Raw genomic sequence first — 22,537 nt, 5'->3', positions numbered from 1 at the left:
AGACCTTCTCACCTAGTACATATTGCTGGCCAGATATACGTCTTTTATTAGCATGTCTTTGATAAGACTCTTGGGCTTTTACCAAGTTCTGATGAGCTTGGGCCCAAACTGTGCACAGTTTAGAGAAAATGGCCTCGGCTGAGGGATTAATAGATTCTGCAGAATGAACAGACGAGTACCTGGGGTTAAAACCATAATTACAGAAGAATGGTGACATCTTAATAGCACGTTGTTCATGATTGTTTATAGCAAACTCTGCTAGAGAAATGAAGTCTTTCCACTTATTCTGAGTATCAGCCACAAAACATCTTAGAAATTGCTCTAACGATTGATTGGTCCTCTCTGTCTGTCCATTTGTCTGAGGATGGAATGCAGACGAGAAGGACAGAGAGATACCTAATTTGCCACAGAACTCTCTCCAAAACCTAGCCACAAACTGGACACCCCTGTCGGAAACAACATTCTCAGGCACCCCATGAAGACGTAGAATATGATTAATAAAAAGTGTGGCGAGTGTGCGAGCGTTAGGCAGTTTACGTAGTGGAATGAGATGACACATCTTAGAAAATCTATCCACCACTACCCAAATGACTGTCTTACCCTTAGATAGTGGCAAGTCGGTAATAAAATCCATAGAAAGATGCGTCCAAGGTCTCGTAGGGACCGGTAGAGGATGTAACAGACCCTCGGGTGGCCTACGAGGGACCTTGGACCTAGCACAAACCTCACAAGCTTCGACAAAAGCCTTGACATCTCGAGCCCAAGATGGCCACCAGTAATGGCGTGAGAGCAGATACTTAGTACCTGCCACACCTGGATGACCAGACAAAACAGAACTATGAATCTCTTCAAGAACTCGGAGTCGAAGGTTAGGCGGTACATACAACAAAGAGTCTGGAGTGTTATGAGGTGCTTGACCCTGAGATTCTGCAATCAGGGTCACCAAGTCAGGTTGCAAAATAGACACTACTACCCCGGGTCTTAAAACAGTATCAGATTGAGTTCTGGGGGAACTTTCTAAATCAAAGCTACGAGACAAGGCGTCAGCCTTGATATTACGGGAACCAGGTCGGTAAGTGACTTCAAAATCGAATCTGGTAAAAAACAAAGCCCATCGGGCTTGACGTGGCGAGAGACGTTTAGCATTGTCTAGGTAAACCAGATTCTTATGATCAGTGAGTACCACCACCTTATGTTTGGCACCTTCAAGGAAATGCCTCCATTCATCAAATGCCAACTTGATGGCCAATAGTTCCCTATTACCGATATCATAGTTACATTCAGCTTGAGAGAACTTCTTTGAGAAGAACGCAATAGGTCGCAGGTTAGTGAGAGTGTCCGATCCTTGGGACAACACCGCTCCTACCCCTACCTCTGATGCGTCCACCTCCACAATAAATGGACGTTCAAAATTAGGTTGAGTCAGTACTGGGGCCTCTGAAAAACACTTACGGAGCTTGTCAAATGCTCGGATAGCCTCATGAGACCAGTTGACAAGATCTGCCCCCTTCCTGGTGAGATCAGTAAGTGGTTTGGCTATAACAGAAAACCCCTTAATAAATTTCCTATAATAATTAGCGAACCCCAGAAATCTTTGTAAGGCCTTCAAATTATTGGGACGTTCCCACTTTTCGATGGCCACCACCTTAAGGGGATCCATACGGAAGGAATTAGGGGTGACGTAGTAACCCAAAAAAGAGACCTCCTGGATACCAAACTGACATTTAGACAACTTAGCAAACAGACTGTTTTGTCTAAGCAGTTCCATCACTACCCGAACATGTTTTATGTGTGAAGCCCAGTCGGGAGAAAAAATCAAAATGTCATCTAAGTAGACCACAAGAAAACGACCTAGATGCTGACGAAATATATCATTCACAAAATGTTGAAAGACCGCCGGGGCATTGCATAAACCGAAAGGCATCACTAGATATTCAAAATGACCCTCTGGTGTATTGAAAGCGGTCTTCCATTCATCACCCTCTCTGATTCTAATCAAATTGTAAGCCCCTCGCAAGTCTATCTTGGAAAACCATTTGGCCCCCACAATTTGGTTAAATAAGTCAGGAATCAGGGGTAGAGGGTGTTGATTCTTAACAGTGATTCTGTTAAGTTGTCGATAATCTATACAGGGTCGTAATCCCCCATCCTTCTTTCCCACAAAAAAGAACCCTGCTCCCAATGGGGAGGAAGATGGGCGAATGTGACCCTTCTGGAGACTTTCCTTAATGTACTCCCGCATAGCCTCCCTTTCTGGACAAGACAAGTTAAAAATACGACCTCGAGGAAACTTGGCACCGGGAATTAATTCAATGGTACAGTCGTATGGTCTGTGTGGCGGCAATCCGTCCACAGCTTTTTCATCAAATACATCCGCATAATCGGACAAAAAACTCGGAATACCCTCTTCCATGGAAGAGCACTCAGCAAAAGAAACCACCTCACAATGGGAGTCACATTCAGTACCCCATTTTACCAGTTCCCGGTTTGCCCAATCAAAAACAGGATTGTGCTTCTCCAACCAAGGCAAACCTAAGATCACATCAGACGACAGGTTATGCAGACACAAAAACTTCATACGTTCCACATGAACTGCCCCCACCTTAACCTCAAGGCAGGGAGTGATGTAACGTATATCCCCCTGAGCAAAGGGGGCTGAGTCTGCTCCTGTGACATTAACAGGAGATTGGAGCAGAAGGGGACACACCTCTAGACCGGAAAAGAACATAGGGTTAACAAAATTAGCAGAAGACCCCGAGTCAATCTGAGCATAACCAGAGATGTTTCTCCCTCCCAAAGACAATGAAATAGGCAATAATAACTTATTCTTATTGGTGAAGGTTACCTGTTCGCCTGAGTGACCCCCTCGATAGTCACTCAGGCGTAGAAGTTTTCCGGCGGTGGTCCAGGAAGGGATGGACATTGCCGGACTCGATGTCCTGCTTTCCCACAGTAGAAACATAAGTTGTTCAACACACGATATGCACGTCTGGTCTTGGCATCAGTAGAATCCACTTGCATAGGTTCCTCTGATGGGGATATAGCAGAAGGGGAAGGACTAGGGTTGGTAACACGAATAGGTGAAGGTCTAAAAGCGTCTGATGTACCTCTCTCCTTTAGCCTGTCTCTCAAGCGTCTGTCAACTCGGATAGCTAATGTCATGCTATCCTCAAGGGAACTAGGAGTGGGATAAGCTACCAACAGATCCTTCAACCGATCATTCAGTCCGACACGAAACTGAAATCGGAGTGCCGAGTCATTCCAAGTGGAGGGACCACTCCACTGCCTAAACTCCGAGCAATATTCCTCCACAGGACGTCTACCCTGCCTCAGACCTGTCAAGTGACGTTCAGCATTAGCTGCACTATCCGGGTCATCATACAGTAGCCCTAGGGCCTGAAAAAACCCATCCACCGTCTGCAACTCAGGAGAACTAGGAGGTAACGAGAAAGCCCATTCCTGTGGTGACCCCTGGAGTAGAGACATAACTATGCCCACCTTCTGGACCTCATCCCCAGAAGAGCGGGGGCGCAATCTAAAAAACAATTTACACCCCTCCCGAAATGCACAGAATCTCTTTCTATCCCCACTGAACTTATCTGGGAGTTGTACAGGTGGCTCAGGTGGTGCTGGGGAAGCCATGGTAAACTGACGTGGGGCCGTCTCCTGCTCATGAAGCCGAACAGCTAGTTCCTGCACCATGGTGTTGATTTGCTGCATCTGTTCCACAATATTTGTCAACGCAGTTCTGCTGTCCATGACAGCGACAGTATATTGGGCTGGCTATTCTGTCAGTGTAGGGGGGCAAGACAACCAGACAGTGAGCCCTAAGGCTGAACCCCCCCCACTGTCCCTACCTACTTGCCTCAAGACAGCTCTAGCAACTGCGGACAACCTCGGTGGCGGTCCCTATACTATGTAAGTGACACACGTAACAGGACAAGACAGACAACACAATAAGGGGTAGTCGACAAGCCAGAATCAAAACCAGAAGAATCGCAGTACAAATTCAGTGGGCAAAAAACGGTAGTCAAAAGTCAGGCAGAGGTTCGGCAACGATAACAGAAGGTACAAAGAGGTCACAGGGAAATATGGGGAGCTGGGATATCCAGGTAAGAACAAGACAATAGCCAGCACGCAATTGAGCCACTAGCTGCCTTATAAGTAAAGCTGGAGAGACAGACAAGAAGCTGATAGGACTAGTGCTGATTGGAGCTGAAATCACCTGCATCAGTCCAGCAAAGACCAGGTAACTCATTAACTGCTGGACCAAAGTCATCGGGTGTGTCCAGACTCCAAAGGCACAATTCACATTGCACATTACTGTCAGAACTTGCTGCACCACCGCAATCGGGCGTGTCAAAACCCCTGAGACACAATTCACACTGAACGGTTCTGACAATTTCTATATCACATTCTGAAATGCAAATGAAATATGATTGACAATTGTCCAGATTCTGTCATGTTACAAACTTAATAGATTAAACTGCTTCTGAGACTGCATGTTTTACTGTTTTAGTGAATCTACAACATAACTGAGTAAAAGCACATCACCCGGAGGTCCACATCTTACACATCATCCTGAGGTCCACATCTTACACAACATTTGCAGGTCCACATCTTACACAACATCCTGAGGTCCCCATCTTACACATCATCCTGAGGTCCACATCCTACACAACATCCTGAGGTCCACATCTTACACAACATCCTGAGGTCCACATCTTACACAACATCCTGAGGTCCACATGTTACACAACATCCTGAGGTCCACATCTTACACAACATTCGCAGGTCCACATCTTACACAACATCCTGAGGTCCACATCTTACACGACATCCTGAGGTCCACATCTTACACAACATCCTGAGGTCCACATCTTACACAACACCCTGAGGTCCACATCTTACACAACATCCTGAGGTCCACATCTTAAACAACATCCGGAGGTCCACATCTTACACAACATCCTGAGGTCCCCATCTTACACAACATCCTGAGGTCCCCATCTTACACAACATCCTGAGGTCCACATCTTACACAACATCCTGAGGTCCACATCTTACACAACACCCTGAGGTCCACATCTTACACAACATTCACAGGTCCACATCTTACACAACATCCTGGGGTCCAAATCCTACACATCATCCTGAGGTCCACATCCTACACAACATCCTGAGGTCCACATCTTACACAACATTCGCAGGTCCACATCTTACACAACATCCTGGGGTCCACATCCTACACATCATCCTGAGGTCCACATCTTACACAACATCCGGAGGTCCACATCTAACACAACATCCGGAGGTCCACATCTTACACATCATCCAGAGGTCCACATCTTACACAACACCCTGAGGTCCACATCTTACACAACATCCGGAGGTCCACATCTTACACATCATCCTGAGGTCCACATCTTACACAACATCCGGAGGTCCAAACCTTACACAACATCCGGAGGTCCATACACTGCCTAAAGGTCCACAGCCTACAAACTACCCAGACCTCCACTTTTTATTATTATATGTGGAACTAGATACCGTATTTTCCTGATGATAAGGCGCACCGGACTATAAGCCGCATTATGAGTAAAGCCCATGAATAATTTCATATATAAGGCGCGCCGGCGCACTCTCCACAGACCCGGCAACTGTCAGCAAGAGGTGAGCAGAGGTGAGCGGTCACACAGGGAGATGGGGAAGGGGGTTTGTTCAAGTGGAAGAGGGCAGCGGACTCTACTTACATAGGTCCCGCTAACAGAGACCGGAGACAGCAGATCTCCAGCGGGAACTGCAGACGCGGCAGAAGTTGGTTCGCGCTATGGCGCCTGTTGTTTGTGCCGCGTGGTCTGCAGTTCCCGGTGGAGATCTGCTGTCTCCGGTATTGGGGACCTATGCAAGTAGGGTCCGCTGCCCTCCTCCAGTCACTGCCAGTCACTGTCCTCCTCCATACATAAGGCGCACCGGACTATAAGGCGCACTTTGGATTTCTAAGGAAATCTTAGGTTTTTATATGTGCCTTATAGTCCAGAAAATACGGTAGTTAAAATAATTTTTTAAATCATCTTTTTTACACCGTTCATCGCGTGGGTTCAACAGCAATTTTGTTTTATTGTACTGGTCATTATGGATGTGGCGATACTTTGTATGTAGGGTTTGTGTACAGGGTATTGTGTAATGGATCCTTACAAAGTGATACTTGCAATAAGTTGCAGTTATATTTACCTTCAATATTTAAAAAACATACCATACACTATAATTCTCTGGTCTGCTTTAGTTTTTTATTTTCAACACAGAAACAGAAAAATGACAGCATTTGTAATGGTACTGATCACTAACATCCAGTGATGTATTGACTTAAATCTTTGCCTTGACAAAACTCAGCCCAAGCATTCCTGTAATTCACAAAAAAAGACATTTTAGGCAGTTTGGTAAACATAGATCATGAGTAATTTAGACAATTGCATTATGATAAAGAGGGATGCCATGAAATATCTTGATAATATTCAATATCCTTGCAGGATAAAAAGCATATTACATGGTTCACATTAAAATCAAAGGGCTACAGGAAAAATTTGGAAATTTTGTAGTTTCACGCCTCAGATTGGATTAAATATTGCCTTAGTAGCGATGATTGCATCGTTCAGGTTCGGGTTCAGCCGAACATTGGACAAAAGAATGGATCGGGTACCTGAACCTTAACCGGTAACAGCACCAATTTTAAACTGCTGCTGGAAAAGCCAATCACAGGTGTAGCCAGTGGGGATGAGCCTGAAAGCCAAACCCATGCTTTTTGCTGAACAGAACATTGCAGTTCGGGTCGGCTCAAGCATCCTAATAAGGCATCTCTTTAGTAGCAATGGCAACCCATGTATATAAATAAAGGTCCAACTAGTGTTTCCCAGCCTCATACATCTGTCAGCCTTGAAGCAAAGTTCATGTGCATAGAGGTGGGATGATATAACAGCAAAGATTTAATTGGTGCCCTGATTGACTAAATCTGGTTTACTTTATGACAGTCTAGTCCTACTTTGCATGTCCTATTTGGATACATTTTGGCGCACTGACCATTCCTTACAAAGCCATACCCCCTTTTCGGAGCCTTTTGTTTTGGACTAGTAGAGAGAGGTCTTAAACCCTTGGTAAATGTGACACATTTATGACAGGAAAACATATAGCAGCTGTATTGGCCAATATCTGTCTCTATGACAGTTCTTTAACTAGACCAGAGATTATTTTTCACATCAGAATATTTTTAACATTTGAACCAGTACAAAAAATTATATTTGATATTATAATTTTGACTTACCAAGCCTCTAGTCCTTTGGGATCCCTCACAATTCTTGCAAAGCACTTCAGGTCTTTGCTTATGTCTTTGTCTAATAACTCTACAGATAGAAGCAGAAACATTTGATCATTCTGTCAGAATAAATACTTTGAGTAAAACCAGTTCATAGCTAGACAAAATAATTGCTGCTCCATCCAGTGGCGTGCATTAAATGGAGGTAGATGATACAGCTGCTATGGAACCTGAGGTGCAGGGGGCCCGGGCCACTACTCATGAAACACTTCCTGCTGGTTCAGGCAGCACTTTGAAGCTGAAGCTTGTCTCCGTACCATCAGGGAGGTGCAAGAAGCTGATTTGTTCCCCCTTCTGCTTCTTGCTAATAAATTGTAAGAGTCTAGTGGAAATATGTTACTTCATTTGGGATAGAAATGCGCCATCTACTGGCACTGTTTGGTACTGCAGCTAATCAATATCTGCCTGAGAAGGAATATTTCTAATGATGACCAATCACAATATTGTTCCATTGTACAGATGTGTTGGTTGGATGTTACACCTGAGCTGGAGAGTCCAAAAGGTTACATAAACCTTTGGTGTGGAAGGTTCTGGTCTCCAGGGAGAGCCCAGAAAGTGCAGAGGCACAGCACTACTCAGCACATAGCCTGCAGCCATCAGGCCCCAAGCAGACACCCACCTTCAAGAGTCTGCTGAAGCAGCCATCTATTCTTCTTCTTCTGCCTGAAGCTACCTTTACCAGGTTGCAAGCACCTCCTGTGGGACTATATGCAACCAGCCATCTCGAACAAGTTGATGTTACTGCTGTTGCCGAGTTCCCAAATAAACAAACTGTAAGTTGAATACTTTACTTTACATTTCTCTGCCTCCAACAATTGAATACTTATGTATTTTGAAGATTTACCATAAGCAAATCTGCAGGCAATATGCTATGTATGAGGGTACTTTATGGGTACAGAAAAACCCTTTGGATTGAGGGGGTCCCAACCTATTCATCAGACTGTATAGTCTCTGTATTGCTGCTGCCTGGATATAATCAACCCTACACCATAATCAAATTTTTCACCATGCACAAGAGGTTTTATCAGGGGTGTAACTATCTTGGTCACAGGTTATGCGACTTTGCCCCCATCCCCCCAGAGCACCAGGTGTGAGCCCAAGAGAAGGGATTGAGAATCAATTTTATGTGTGTCAATGAGACACATATAGAATTGATTCAGCGACACAGGCAGGCAAATACCCACAAAGAATTGTCATCAGTGAGGAGCCAACAATACGAAGACCAGAACAGATCAGAGGGTGAAGGTCATAGCTACAATTGTGTTATACAGTAAGTGATGACTATATCTGCCCTATGGCAGTACATTTTTGGCACTATATAGTAATGTGCAGTATATTCCCAGCTGTTATTTATTTATGTGTCTGCTATATTCATTACTGCACTATAAGTATTGTACATGTATCTGGGAATCCGTGTGGATATATATATTTACATGAACCTACATTTCAATGTTTCTTTTATATGATATGATGTGCATAAAGTGTATATTGCTGAGTTCATATATGTGTATTATGCATATATAGTATATGTGTCCATATTTCTGTAGAGTATATATATGTATGTGTATTCTGAAGTATAACATAGTTTAGGTACATGGGGGTCCAGGGGCATAACTAGGAGAGGAAGGGCCTCTAATAACACATACACACATTTATGCACTCATGCTTAAACATTTATGCTCTGATACATACATTCAAACACTTATACAGATCCGTCCCAGGAGTTTCTAACCACATGGGGGAAGTAGACGTCAGGAATTATAGATGAGAGATCCCTAGCCCTGCTGTCTTCTCCCGCAACATTTCTTATCTGAGCTGCCGGCTCAGTTGTGTACTGTACAATGTGCTATTCACAAAAAAGGCCTTAAGCCACACTGAAACTCATTTGTCATTAAAACTTCACTTTTATTGACACTTCTAAAACCAATATCAAAATATAATTTCCAAAACAAATTTTTGGGTTGAAAAATTTCTGTATTCGATTAAAATTATGCAGGCCATCGTGGAAACTTTATTGTGTGATTCATAGTGTAATGATGACAGCTGGATTTAAAGTATCCTAGGATATTGGTGTGCAATCCTTATTTTCTGACAATAGGTGTCAGTCTTGTGCTGTTAATTTGACGATAAGTAACAGTCTTATCCTGCTAATTCTGAAGCTACAGGATTGCAACACTGTTGTAATTGTTTTGTAAATAGACTTAATGTCAGTTCATTTGGTATATGTGCCGTCTCGTACACTCCAATAACCGTAGTGTCAGTTCATTTGGTACATGTACCATTTCGTACACACCAATATCCTCAGGTATCTACTTATGAGAGCAGTTGGCAGTTATGTTCACTGTCAACAAGCTCACTGCTCTGTATATACACTAGGGATCCTATAGATTCTAGGGCTTCTATTGAAATTTCAATCTATTGTAGTAGTACCGATCATTCTACACTGATCTCTCCCTCGCCTTCATTCACTCATTGATTCCACACACACACTTTGCCTGCTATCTAAAAACTTGTTCCACACTATTGCCCCCCCTGCATGTTTCGCCACATTAGTGGCGTCCTCAGGGGTGCCGGGGCTAGAGTGTGCACTTCCATGTAAAGCTCCAGTTCTGAATACCTCCGTTTGTGTCGTCACTAGACCCTCCCATTAGTTGAAAGCAAATAGCAACTCCTGTTACAATTCGACCAATGGGATCTCAATATCTCTGATAAGCCCCATTGGTCGCATCCTACCCTATCCGGAACGGAGCACCGAGAGCTTAAATTTGCGCACGCCTCTCTCCAAACCCACGCATTTGCGAAGACTTCAAATTCCTCCAGCTTCCATTCTAACGTTGACAGTTCGTATGCACATGCGCGGGGACTTAGAGTTTCCTACAGCTTCACTATTCGGAGTTTACCATTGCGCGCATGCGCAGGGATTTAGAGTCACGACTTCCCCGGAGCTGGTAACCCGTGCGTGCCTGTGCGGGGATTCGGAGTGCTATTTGTCTCTATTTGATTCTTCATGTCGTGGATAGAATTCTTTTCTTTTCAGGAGATATCTAGTTCTAAAGGGAGTTCATCAGTAGGTTAATACCTTATTTTTCATAAGCTCTAGTGGCAAATATTTTCAAGACGATGAAGCGGAGTCATTATATATTGATTTGCATATCACAGTAAATACTCAACTGAGTTATAGTATTGGATATATATGTAAGGAGCTAGTAGAAACACTAGAAATTGTCCATTTCTTTTATAAACATATAATTACAATTAGGGTATGTTTATATCACAATCCTCCTCTATTAGTGATTCCAATTCTTTATTTTAAGATAATTATAATGTTGTCTGATAACCTTGTATTATCAACTATGGTTGTCTATTAACTTATATTCACGTCTTTGAACGTATGGTGAGTATCATGAATATAGATATGATTGTTTATTGTTGATCCATAAAAAGAAGGTATGTTCTGTATCAAGAACAGAAAGTGCTATCTGGCACAGAGAGTTGAAAAAGGTTATAGGAATGCAGAGAAAGTAAAACCTTCATTTAGGCCTTTCGGACTTAGGTATTCCAACCGCTCTATCCATCGGGCTTCCAATTGGAGTAATAACTTATCTATACTTCCCTTACGGGGGCCTATTTTAATCTGATCAATAGCCCAAAATTTCAAATGATTCATGTTGCCTCCATGTTTTAATTCTACATGTCTCGCCAAAGATGTTTCCTTGTCAGTCCTAATCGTACTGAGATGCGCCGATATTCTTCTTCTCAATTCCTGAACCGTTTTGCCTACATATATTTTAGGGCAGGCACACTGTGCAATGTAAATCACACAGGTACTCTTACAGTTCAGGAATTTACGAATTGTGTAGACCTTCCCATCAACGGAGAATTGCTTCAAATTTAGCATGTATTTACAAAAACTACAGTCTCCGCAGGGGTAGGAGCCCATTATTGATTTTGTTAGCCAAGTTTCTTTCTTGTTATACTTCGGTTCAAAATGACTATGGACTAAAGTGTCCTTAATGTTCTTACCTTGGCGATAGGTGATACTGGGTCTATTACTAATTACGCCTTTGAGGTCATCATCTGACAGTAAAATGGGCCAGTATTTATTTAAGATGTTTATTATGTCTCCAGTGCGGGAATCGAAGGTCCCTATACAGCGTACCGTCTTATCCTTCTCCTGTTTCCTTATCGATTCGGAGATTAGGGTATCTCTGTTTGCCAATTTGGCTCTCCTATAGGCTCGTTTTAAGGTTTTCCTGGGATAACCCCTATCAAGGAATCTCTTGTATAGTGTTTTTGATTCAGTCTTGAAAGACCTCTTTTTTAGGGACACCGGTCCCCAATATGCAGCTACGGGATCGGGAAAAATGGGGTTCAATGGGAAATAAGCCATCAACACGGGGATGTGGATGTAAGAACACTGAATGAAGAAGACAAATTGGTGATCAATATCTCCTCCTACATTCTTGATGAGGATGAATTAAGATTACTACGGAAAGGACTATCCTTTACTCCAACTCCATTTTTCGATGCTTTTAACTGGATAAAGGATATAAATCTCTTCGCACAGAAGTTGGCATTGCACAAGCAACATCTCAAATGGGATAATGAAACATTGGAAAGATGTAGAGATGAGAGAGTATTACAAACTCTCCTAGATCTAGAGGAAGAAAATACAAACTGCCCAACAGGAATTAATCCACCTCTTACATCCCTAAAGCCTAGGTCTAGAAATACACCACCTTTCTCATTATACCCTATAATAGAAACATTTGTACAATTAGTCACAAAAGACATCAAGAGAATCAAAGCTCACAAAAATGAAGTCATTTCAAACTTAAGCCAACGAGAACAACAAGCCCTTTGTAGATTGAAAGAAAATAATCAAATAATTCTGAAACCATCTGATAAAGGTGGCAACACGGTCGTAATGGACTGCAAACAATATGTAGATATGGTGAAAAAAATCTTGGAGGATAGAGAAACATATGAAATATTGTCACAGGATCCGACCAAAAAATATTTGAGTGATCTCAAAGAGATCCTGGATGATGGTCTTGGAAGAAATCTGATCACATTAGAAGAATATAAATGCATTTTCAATAACAAACCCACCATATCAACCATGTATGCCCTCCCGAAAATACATAAACGAGTCTCCCCCATACCAGGCTGCCCAATAGTATCTGGTACCAACAATCTGACACAGGGCATTAGTGAGTATGTCGATAACATCTTACATCCGTTTGTATCTACACTACCTTCATATCTGAAAGATACGAAAGACGTCATAAACAAAATACAGGATATGAGGGTACCACCAGGGACATTTCTAGCCAGCCTCGACGTAGAAGGCCTATGCTCAAATATCAAACATCATTTGGGTTTAACTGCAGTCAAGAGTTTTTTGGACACTAAAGGGACACAATTCGTTGATCACAATTACTTTACTTTGACACTACTTGATTTTCTACTTTCACACAATAATTTTTTGTTTGGCGGTACCTTTTACCATCAGGTGAAAGGTACTGCCATGGGCACTATATGCGCACCCACTTACGCGAATCTTTTTCTTGGGTGGTCGGAATCTGCTTATGTCTTCAATGATGAAAACACATTATACACGGATCATATTTTATTTTGGGGTCGTTATATAGACGATATCCTCATCCTCTGGAGTGGGGATGAGGACACTTTTTACAGTTTGGTTGACACATTGAACACAAATGACATAGGTATGAGATTCACACCTGAGATCAATGTATCAAAAATTAATTTCTTGGACTTAACAATAAATCATAAAATAACAATAAAGTATAAATCAACTTGGTGACTTAGAAACTGCAGTATACCGTAAAACCACATCAACTAACAGCTTATTAAATTGGGAAAGTTGGCACCCGAAACCCTTAAAATGGGGGATCCCAATTGGCCAATACTTAAGAGCTAAACGCAACTGTTCCTCGAATGAAGCTTTCGAGACTGAATCAAAAACACTATACAAGAGATTCCTTGATAGGGGTTATCCCAGGAAAACCTTAAAACGAGCCTATAGGAGAGCCAAATTGGCAAACAGAGATACCCTAATCTCCGAATCGATAAGGAAACAGGAGAAGGATAAGACGGTACAGCGTATAGGGACCTTCGATTCCCGCACTGGAGACATAATAAACATCTTGAATAAATACTGGCCCATTTTACAGTCAGATAACGACCTCAAAGGCGTAATTAGTAATAGACCCAGTATCACCTATCGCCAAGGTAAGAACATTAAGGACACTTTAGTCCATAGTCATTTTGAACCGAAGTATAACAAGAAAGAAACTTGGCTAACAAAATCAATAATGGGCTCCTACCCCTGCGGAGACTGTAGTTTTTGTAAATACATGCTAAAATTGAAGCAATTCTCCATTGATGGGAAGGTCTACACAATTCATAAATTCCTGAACTGTAAGAGTACCTGTGTGATTTACATTGCACAGTGTGCCTGCCCTAAAATATATGTAGGCAAAACGGTTCAGGAATTGAGAAGAAGAATATCGGCGCATCTCAGTACGATTAGGACTGACAAGGAAACATGTAAAATTAAAACATGGAGGCAACATGAATCATTTGAAATTTTGGGCTATTAATCAGATTAAAATAGGCCCCCGTAAGGGAAATATAGATAAATTATTACTCCAATTGGAAGCCCGATGGATAGAGCGGTTGGAATACCTAAGTCCGAAAGGCCTAAATGAAGGTTTTACTTTCTCTGCATTCCTATAACCTTTTTCAACTCTCTGTGCCAGATAGCACTTTCTGTTCTTGATAGAAAGTGTCTATTAACTTATATTCACGTCTTCGAAAGTATGGTGAGTATCATGAATATAGATATGATTATTTATTGTTGATCCATAAAAAGAAGGTATTTCTTTTTATGGATCAACAATAAATAATCATATCTATATTCATGATACTCACCATACTTTCGAAGACGTGAATATAAGTTAATAGACAACCATAGTTGATAATACAAGGTTATCAGACAACATTGTAATTATCTTAAAATAAAGAATTGGAATCACTAATAGAGGAGGATTGTGATATAAACATACCCTAATTGTAATTATATGTTTATAAAAGAAATGGACAATTTCTAGTGTTTCTACTAGCTCCTTACATATATATCCAATACTATAACTCAGTTGAGTATTTACTGTGATATGCAAATCAATATATAATGACTCCGTTTCATCGTCTTGAAAATATTTGCCACTAGAGCTTATGAAAAATAAGGTATTAACCTACTGATGAACTCCCTTTAGAACTAGATATCTCCTGAAAAGAAAAGAATTCTATCCACGACATGAAGAATCAAATGGAGACAAATAGCACTCCGAATCCCCGCACAGGCACGCACGGGTTACCAGCTCCGGGGAAGTTGTGACTCTAAATCCCTGCGCATGCCCGTAATGGTAAACTCCGAATAGTGAAGCTGTAGGAAACTCTAAGTCCTATAAGGCATATGAACTGTCAACGTTAGAATGGAAGCTGGAGGAATTTGAAGTCCTCGCACATGCGCGGGTTTGGAGAGAGGCATGTGCAAATTTATGCTCTCGGTGCTCCATTCCGGATAGGGTAGGATGTGGCCAATGGCGCTTATCAGAGATATTGAGACCCCATTGGTCGAATTGTAACAGTAGTTGCTATTTGCTTTCAACTAATGGGAGGGTCTAGTGACGACACAAACGGAGGTATTAAGAACTGGAGCTTTACATGGAAGTGCACACTCTAGCCCCGACACCCCTGAGGACGCCACTAATGTGGCGAAACATGTCGGGGGGGGGCGGTAGTGTGAAAAAAGTTTTTAGATAGCAGGCAAAGTGTGTGTGTGGAATCAATGAGTGAATGAAGGCGAGGGAGAGATCAGTGTAGAATGATCGGTACTACTACAATAGATTGAAATTTCAATAGAAGCCCTAGAATCTATAGGATCCCTAGTATATATACAGAGCAGTGAGCTTGTTGACAGTGAACATAACTGCCAACTGCTCTCATAAGTAGATACCTGAGGATATTGGTATGTACGAAATGGTACATGTACCAAATGAACTGACACTACGGTTATTGGAGTGTACGAGACGGCACATATACCAAATGAACTGACATTAAGTCTATTTACAAAACAATTACAACAGTGTTGCAATCCTGTAGCTTCAGAATTAGCAGGTTAAGACTTTTACTTATCGTCAAATTTACAGCACAAGACTGACACCTATTGTCAGAAAATAAGGATTGCACACCAATATCCTAGGACAGTGGTGGCGAACCTATGGCACGGGTGCCAGGGGCGGCACTCAGAGCCATTTCTGTGGGCACTTGGGCCATCGCCCGAGCACACCGGACAGGACTCTGCAGAATTTTCCTGCAGTTTCAAGCAACTTGGAAGCAAAGATGCTGCTTTCAGTGATATTTTAAAGTGATTCTTACTTGGGACTGTAGGAAAAGGGAGAATGTGTAGACAGGACCTATTTATCTTTGGAGGACCTCCTGCTGGCCCCATGATTCTCTTTGTACAGAGAGACACTGGAAAGAAGCTACAATGATGCAAATTTTCCCTCCTCTACTGTGTTGCTGTCCTCAGGAGGCCAATATGATTGAACGTTGTTGAAGAACAGGGAGCAATAAGTTACTGCTTTAATTTTTGGTTGGCACCTTGGGATAATTGAGGGTTTGGGGTTGCAGTTTGGGCACTCGGTCGCTAAAAGGTTCGCCATCACTGTCCTAGGATAATTTAAATCCAGCTGTCGTCATTACACTATGAACCACACAATTAAGTTTCCACGATGGCCTGTATAATTTTAATCGAATACAGAAATTTTTCAACCCAAAAATTTGTTTTGGAAATTATATTTTGATATTGGTTTTAGAAGTGTCAATAAAAGTGAAGTTTTAATGACAAATAAGTTTCAGTGAGGCTTAAGGCCTTTTTTGTGAATAGCATTGATATAAACGTCCACACTCTCATTCTGTACAATGTGCAGCATAATATATATATCATGGTGCACATCCTTTAATCTTTTGTGTGTCAGGTCGGATGCCAGAGCCTGACACTAGGGGTCCCATAGCAGCTGCTGTGGCTGCTACCACTGTAGTTATGCCTCTGCAGGGACCCCAATTCTAAGTTCCTACTGGGCCCTCTGGGTTTTATTATGGATATATATCTAATGAGTATATATTTTGACACCCTCACTTCTGTCATGGATCTACCCACCTATCTACCTCCTACATGTTGAATAGCCTATTTCAATTTTGTGTTTTGTGTATTTTGCTACCGTATATTTTATGTTTGTATAAATATTTCCATTATGGGAATGTATGAAGGCTTGTTTTCTGTGTATCAGAATGTACATTTTAGTGGCAGAATTGAATATTGCATGCAATGTACTGGAAAGCTGGATAAAAAATCCAAATGCAGTGCAATTCAAGAAAAATGCATTTGGGCATTCTATTGTGGGCTCTGTTCTTACAGCTTTCACAGTGCACTCCAAATGACATGACCCATTACTCCTTTGGGGCGATATGATCACCTAAATACTAAATTTATATAGGTTTTATTATGTTTAAATACATTTTAAGACATTTCAATCTTTTGTACAAAAACATTTCCTACATCAGAGTATGGACCTGCATAAGGTGTAATATATTTGCGGAAAGAGCTGACATTTTCATTGCTACCATATGGGGGAATGTAAGAATTTTTTCATTACTTTATATTCCAATTTAAATCCAATTGCCGGTGTTAGCGGCCTGTGAGCCCTCTTGATGCAATTTTAATGACACCGTGACATATAGATCCAATGTTAAGATGACCATTATGGATTCCCTTATATATACTGGGTTAAGACATTCATTATATGGGCCATGCAAATGTTAGATGGGAGAGCTATTTTATACCTGTAGCCTGCCAAGAGGTTAAAGGTCATCAAGGTTATGCATTGATTTGCTTGGTGGTTCAAAAATAAATTGTTCCTATCTATAACCCACTATTTGAATTCCTTTGCCTCTTGAAGAAGCTTCATCAGGATAGAAGCAGTACCGCAGAGTTACTAGGGGTCAGGGTTTTTGACCCTGGCTATCTTTAGAATCATGGTTGTGTATATGCAGATTACACAGTGAATTGATGTGTAATATGGATAACCAAGTTCATTGCCTCTTCTTATTTTATGTATACAGGGCTGCACTGGTCTACCAGAGAACCAGAGGATACACCGGTGGGCCCAGACTCTAACCTAATAATGGATCCCAGATATATAGCAGAAGACAACCTAGGGTCTAGTTCCAGAGGGTGGGTACCCAGAATAATATTATCTGCTGGGTGGAGTTACTCCATTCTAAAACTTAATGGGGGTCATTTACTAAGGGCCCGAATTGCTTTTTTTCGTCGGGTTTCCCAAATTTTTAAGATTTCCGCCGAATTGCCCCGGATTTTTGGTGCATGCGATTGCACGCGATCGGCGCACGCAACGGAAATCGGGGACGTGGCCGTCGGAAAACCCGACGGATTCGGAAAAATTGCGGTATTTAAAAGAAAAAAAGTGTCGCTTGACATGCACTTACCTGCACCAAGAAATAGAAGGTGAACTCCGGTGAACTCCAGTGGACCTCGGCGCAGCAGCGACACCTAGTGGACAGATCCGAATCAGTGTCGGAGAACACGCCGCTGGATCGCGACTGGACCAGGTAAGTAAATCTGCCCCATTATATGTATCCCCCCATCATTTGGATTATGATTTCCATATTATCAGAATGTTTGGACATTTTATCCTATTTTGTTTGAATAGGGCTTTGTTGCCACCTGCAAGGTGGATGACCAAGAGCTTTAGTATGGAAGAAAAAACTGGGAGCTTTAGCAGTTGGCTAACATTGAACAACCTAAAATATTGTAGTGACCAGGAACTGACTGCATATTCTAGTGACCATCACTTATTATTGTTTTGCTGGCATAAAATCCAGATAGGTGTTTAGAGGGGAATTCTGGGCAATAATAGATATGTGCATATGGTGAAAGATACTTTACCTTTATACTGTATCACACCACAGCTCATCTTAGTTAAGAGAAAAGGGGTTATCTGCAATATTACACAAAGTTCATAGACAAGATTGGTGCTGTTGGACAATGTATCGGGAAATTATATTGTAAAATCCACTACTGCTGCACTGGCTTCCTCGACAAAAGGTAAAATGGGTTTTTTAGGCACAAAACTATTCATGTCCAACTGTTATATACTAGACTTACACCAAAAAAAACATGAATCATCTGTCCAGCCACACTGCGATGATGCTTTCATTAAAGTCCATGGTTAATAGCTTCCTACTTATCAGAAATAAGCACTTACCTGAGCATTTAACGCCACACAGATTCATGCGTCCCACTGTTTTTCCATCATCACACCAGTAGAGGGAGGCTATCTGGAAGATGCCATATTCCGATTCACTTGAATGAAGTGATGTGTCATAGCCACTTGCGTGGTGAATTACACATAGATCTGAAAGGAAAGGAAAGCAAAGATTATACGTCATTATAGAAAAAAGAACAGTCTACTGGTGAGTCTGTGGTGGTCACACATCAGACAATGTAGCTTAGCTATTCTAACTGATCATAGGCAGTGTCGGACTGGCCCACCAGTGCACCAGAGGATCCTCCGGGCCCAGGGTCTAACCTGTTATTTGAACCAATATATACAGCAGTAGACACCTAATTTGTAGAGTCTAATCCCTGGGAGATGAGGGGTGGGCCCCAGGAACCCCAGTCTGACACTGATCATAGGCATAGTATGAAATCCATAAAGAGACGGTCCAAGCTTGGCTTTGGCCCCAATTACTTTGAGATTATAAGAATTTGAAAATTGTGGAGGGGCGTGGCTAAGCGGCCGAGCAGTCGCATGTAAGAGCAGCTCCGCACTTACCCAGCGTTACTTACTTATCCTGCTGTCAAGATACAGGGCAGTAAGGTTAAACGTGGCTCCGACCATTACCAGCAGAGAATGAGCAAAACCAGAGCCTCCAGAGCCGCTGCAAAACTCCGGGAGTATGCATGGCATGGTTCACAAGATGGCGCCGGCTGCTCAGAACCAGCGACTCCCGCCATTCCTTCCACGCCTTGTGAGCAGGATCCAGACCTTGAATCTGATCCGGAGGACGCCGACCTCGCTCTCAAGGAGGTTTCCAGCCAACTACTGACCATACAGACCTCCACCACGTCCCTCACTTCTAAGATAGACGAGGTAAGAGTGGATGTAGGCCTAATTCGGCAGGACCTGCAGAGACTCAGAGACCGGATCAAGGAAACTGAGACCCGCATATCACAGGTGGAAGACCTGACAGCTCCCATGCCGGAACGCCTGCAATCTCTGGAGAAGGCGGAGGCCCTTTGGGCCCTCAAGTTGGTTGACCTAGAGAACTGCCTCATGAACAACAATGTGCGCATATTGGGCCTCCCTGAAAGGGCAGAGGGAAATGAGAAGTGGTTTAAAGATGTCATACCTACTGCAGCACTGTCTCCAGCCTATGCGGTCCATCGCGTTCCCATGGCGTTCCCGCTAAACCACCGCCTCCGGGGGCAAGACCTCGGCCATTCTTGGTTCGCCTGATGTGTAGTAAAGATCGCAACGCCATCTTGCAGGCCTCAAGACGCATGGGGTCCATCTCATATCAAAGTGCGGACATTTCCCTGTTTCCAGATTTCCACAAGAAGCGGACGACTGGCTTAACACCAGGAGAAGGCCTCCTCGATGCTGAAGGCTCTGTCTGCACCTGGAACTCAGTTCTCTAAAGGGGCTGGTGTGATAAGTACCCAACATTTGTGATTTTACATTTTGGGCCTATGCCCCTACTCTGTTTAGCAGAAATGTCTTCTGCCCATTATATATGTTACTAGCAGGCCAAAATGGCCATAGAGGCATACAGTTTAGTCCATGCCATCAATATTTTGCCCCAGATGACAGTCATAATCCAAGCGCTGGGTGTTCGGCGCATAGGTCTGTAGTTTTCCACCAGATCTACACAGACCTCCCCCGTTTCTATACTTATTTTCCTGGGTAGCCTCCCGCCGGGGCACTCGCCGCTGCCCCCGAGGTTACGAGTGGCGCGGCGGGTGCGCCGAGGCAAATACGGCCCACGGATCCGGATGGTCCCCTGTATGTACTGGACGGATCTAGTGTATATATAGCTAGTATTTCATCTGTTTTTTGTTTTTTTTTGGTTAGATAGTTAGTTAATTGGTAACACTCAAATGTCTTTATCTGTTTTAACGTGGAATGTCAGAGGTATGAGAGATACTCGCAAACGCAATATAATATTCTCTTCCATAAGGGCTCAGAACCCTCATTTAATATGCCTGCTGGAAACTCATATAGCCACCGGCCAATCTGCCAGATTGGGCCGCCCCTGGGTCCAGTGGTCGGCACATGCGACGCTCTCAATGCATTCTAGAGGGGTGTCTTTGCTGGTTCATAGAATGGTTAGGTGGGAGTTGGGCTCTGTATTAGTGGACCCTGAAGGGAGATAACATCTGTAGGATAATGTTTTTATGTCATTTGAACAATTTTCCACTAAATACCAACTACACAAACATGACCTATACCGATATTTCTTCTTCGTTCTGATTGCCCGCGATATCATATGTTTTATGTACAATTTGACAGATGAGTGTATGCCAATATTTGTATATGATTGTTCTTTATTTTGTATGGTTGTTTTTATTGAGTTTGCACATTTCAGTGCACTCTTGTACTATTACACCATTACACACCAACTCGGTGTCTCCAATGATGATGATACTGTACTGAGAAAATTATCTATGTATGACGACTTGTTTTTATTATTCAATAAATGAGTTTTTAAAAAAAAGAATTTGAAAATTGTATCTATGGTAATGGAAAAGGCAGTGAGTGGAGATAAACACAATGCCCTTGTGACCCAGGTGGCAAAACCAAATGAGCCCAAATCTCCCTGTTGCTAATATTCCAATAATTATAGTTTTTTCTTTACAAATTACATAGTAACTACCCAAATACAATAAAAACTGGGCATATTAATCCGCCTGACATTTTTACAACTGTTTTGCGGAGTGCATATAGATGAATATGTATGCATTTTTGCATTGGTGTAGGAGCTCTTCCCCCGATTATTCACACCACTGTTATTACAGCAGCATTTCTTGCATCAGTTATTGTGAGCCAAAAACAGGTATGAAGAATATGCAGGGATGAGATATAAAAAGATTTGCACCTGTTCTCTGTGTTAGAACTACTCCTAGTTTGAGCTCACAATAAAGAATACACAACACTGATTAAATAATTGAAATGTGAATAAGGCCTGACCTTTTTTTTGTATGTTTTTCTATAAGATTTATAGAAAAACATACAAAAAAATTCAGAGTGAAAAGTTTCATTAAAATTAGTTTCATAACCATTGGAAAGCCTGATGTCCTTATAAGTACTAAGGAAAACACATTTGGTACCTGAACTGCGCTCTGTATGTAAGGTAACCACAGTATAAAACTATATTCCTGATTAGAAATCACAGTACTTACAGTCAGCGACCGTGTAGTTCTTTATACCAACGACTCCTACATCATTCAGGTCCTTGATCAGTTTACATCTGTCATAAATTGTGTCATTACAACCAATGGCACATTCAATGCCTAAGACAATCAGGGAGATGACAAAGAGCCGGAGCCCAGCCATGACGGAGTATGTCACTTCAGATGTATGAGAGATATCTATATCTTTATTTACATGCCACCTATTTACATACCACTGTGCAACTTAAGGCGGAGACAAGATATTCCCATAAGGAAGATTATTTTATTAGGTCAGAGTGATTTTATGTTTCCTTTCATAGTCTGCACGGATAATTATATGTTATTTGCAACAAAGTGTCATTTGTTTGCATAACATAAACGTAACTCTATGATCTTAATCATAACTGGTGACTCATGTAAACTCATGTATACTTATTCATTTACTGGAAGTGTTATCACTCCATTATATTACAGTAACTGGTGTGATTTTCTACAATTAAAACTGTCATCTGATTAATAGGGGATGTTTTTTTTTTACGTTTGCATATTTTATGTATGTAACCCTTAACTCAAAGTCAGATTTAATGGCCGTTTTCGTGACA

At 42.0% G+C, this 22,537-nt stretch overlaps 1 protein-coding gene across 2 annotated transcripts; it reads right to left on the bottom strand.

Annotated features, from left to right (window-relative positions):
• Positions 1 to 6,268: 6,268 nt before the first annotated feature.
• LOC140064436 (lysozyme C-like) lies at positions 6,269 to 22,147 on the bottom strand. Of its 2 annotated transcripts, XM_072111351.1 has the most exons (4): positions 21,945 to 22,146; positions 18,748 to 18,897; positions 7,319 to 7,397; positions 6,269 to 6,404 (listed from the first exon to the last, which is right to left on the bottom strand). In XM_072111351.1, exons 1-4 carry the CDS (start codon positions 22,096 to 22,098, stop codon positions 6,344 to 6,346), a joined length of 444 nt encoding a protein of 147 aa, XP_071967452.1. In that variant the 5' UTR covers positions 22,099 to 22,146; the 3' UTR covers positions 6,269 to 6,343. The 2 variants fall into 2 exon arrangements, with proteins under 2 accessions (XP_071967452.1, XP_071967453.1); XM_072111352.1 differs by lacking the exons at positions 6,269 to 6,404; positions 7,319 to 7,397 and adding an exon at positions 17,950 to 18,032 and having other exon boundaries at positions 21,945 to 22,147.
• Positions 22,148 to 22,537: the final 390 nt, after the last annotated feature.

This window comes from Engystomops pustulosus, chromosome 6 (assembly GCF_040894005.1).
Source record: "Engystomops pustulosus chromosome 6, aEngPut4.maternal, whole genome shotgun sequence".
Lineage (NCBI taxonomy): Eukaryota > Metazoa > Chordata > Amphibia > Anura > Leptodactylidae > Engystomops > Engystomops pustulosus.
Note: the sequence above shows the minus strand (reverse complement) of the source record. Positions and strands in the feature narration are given on the sequence as shown.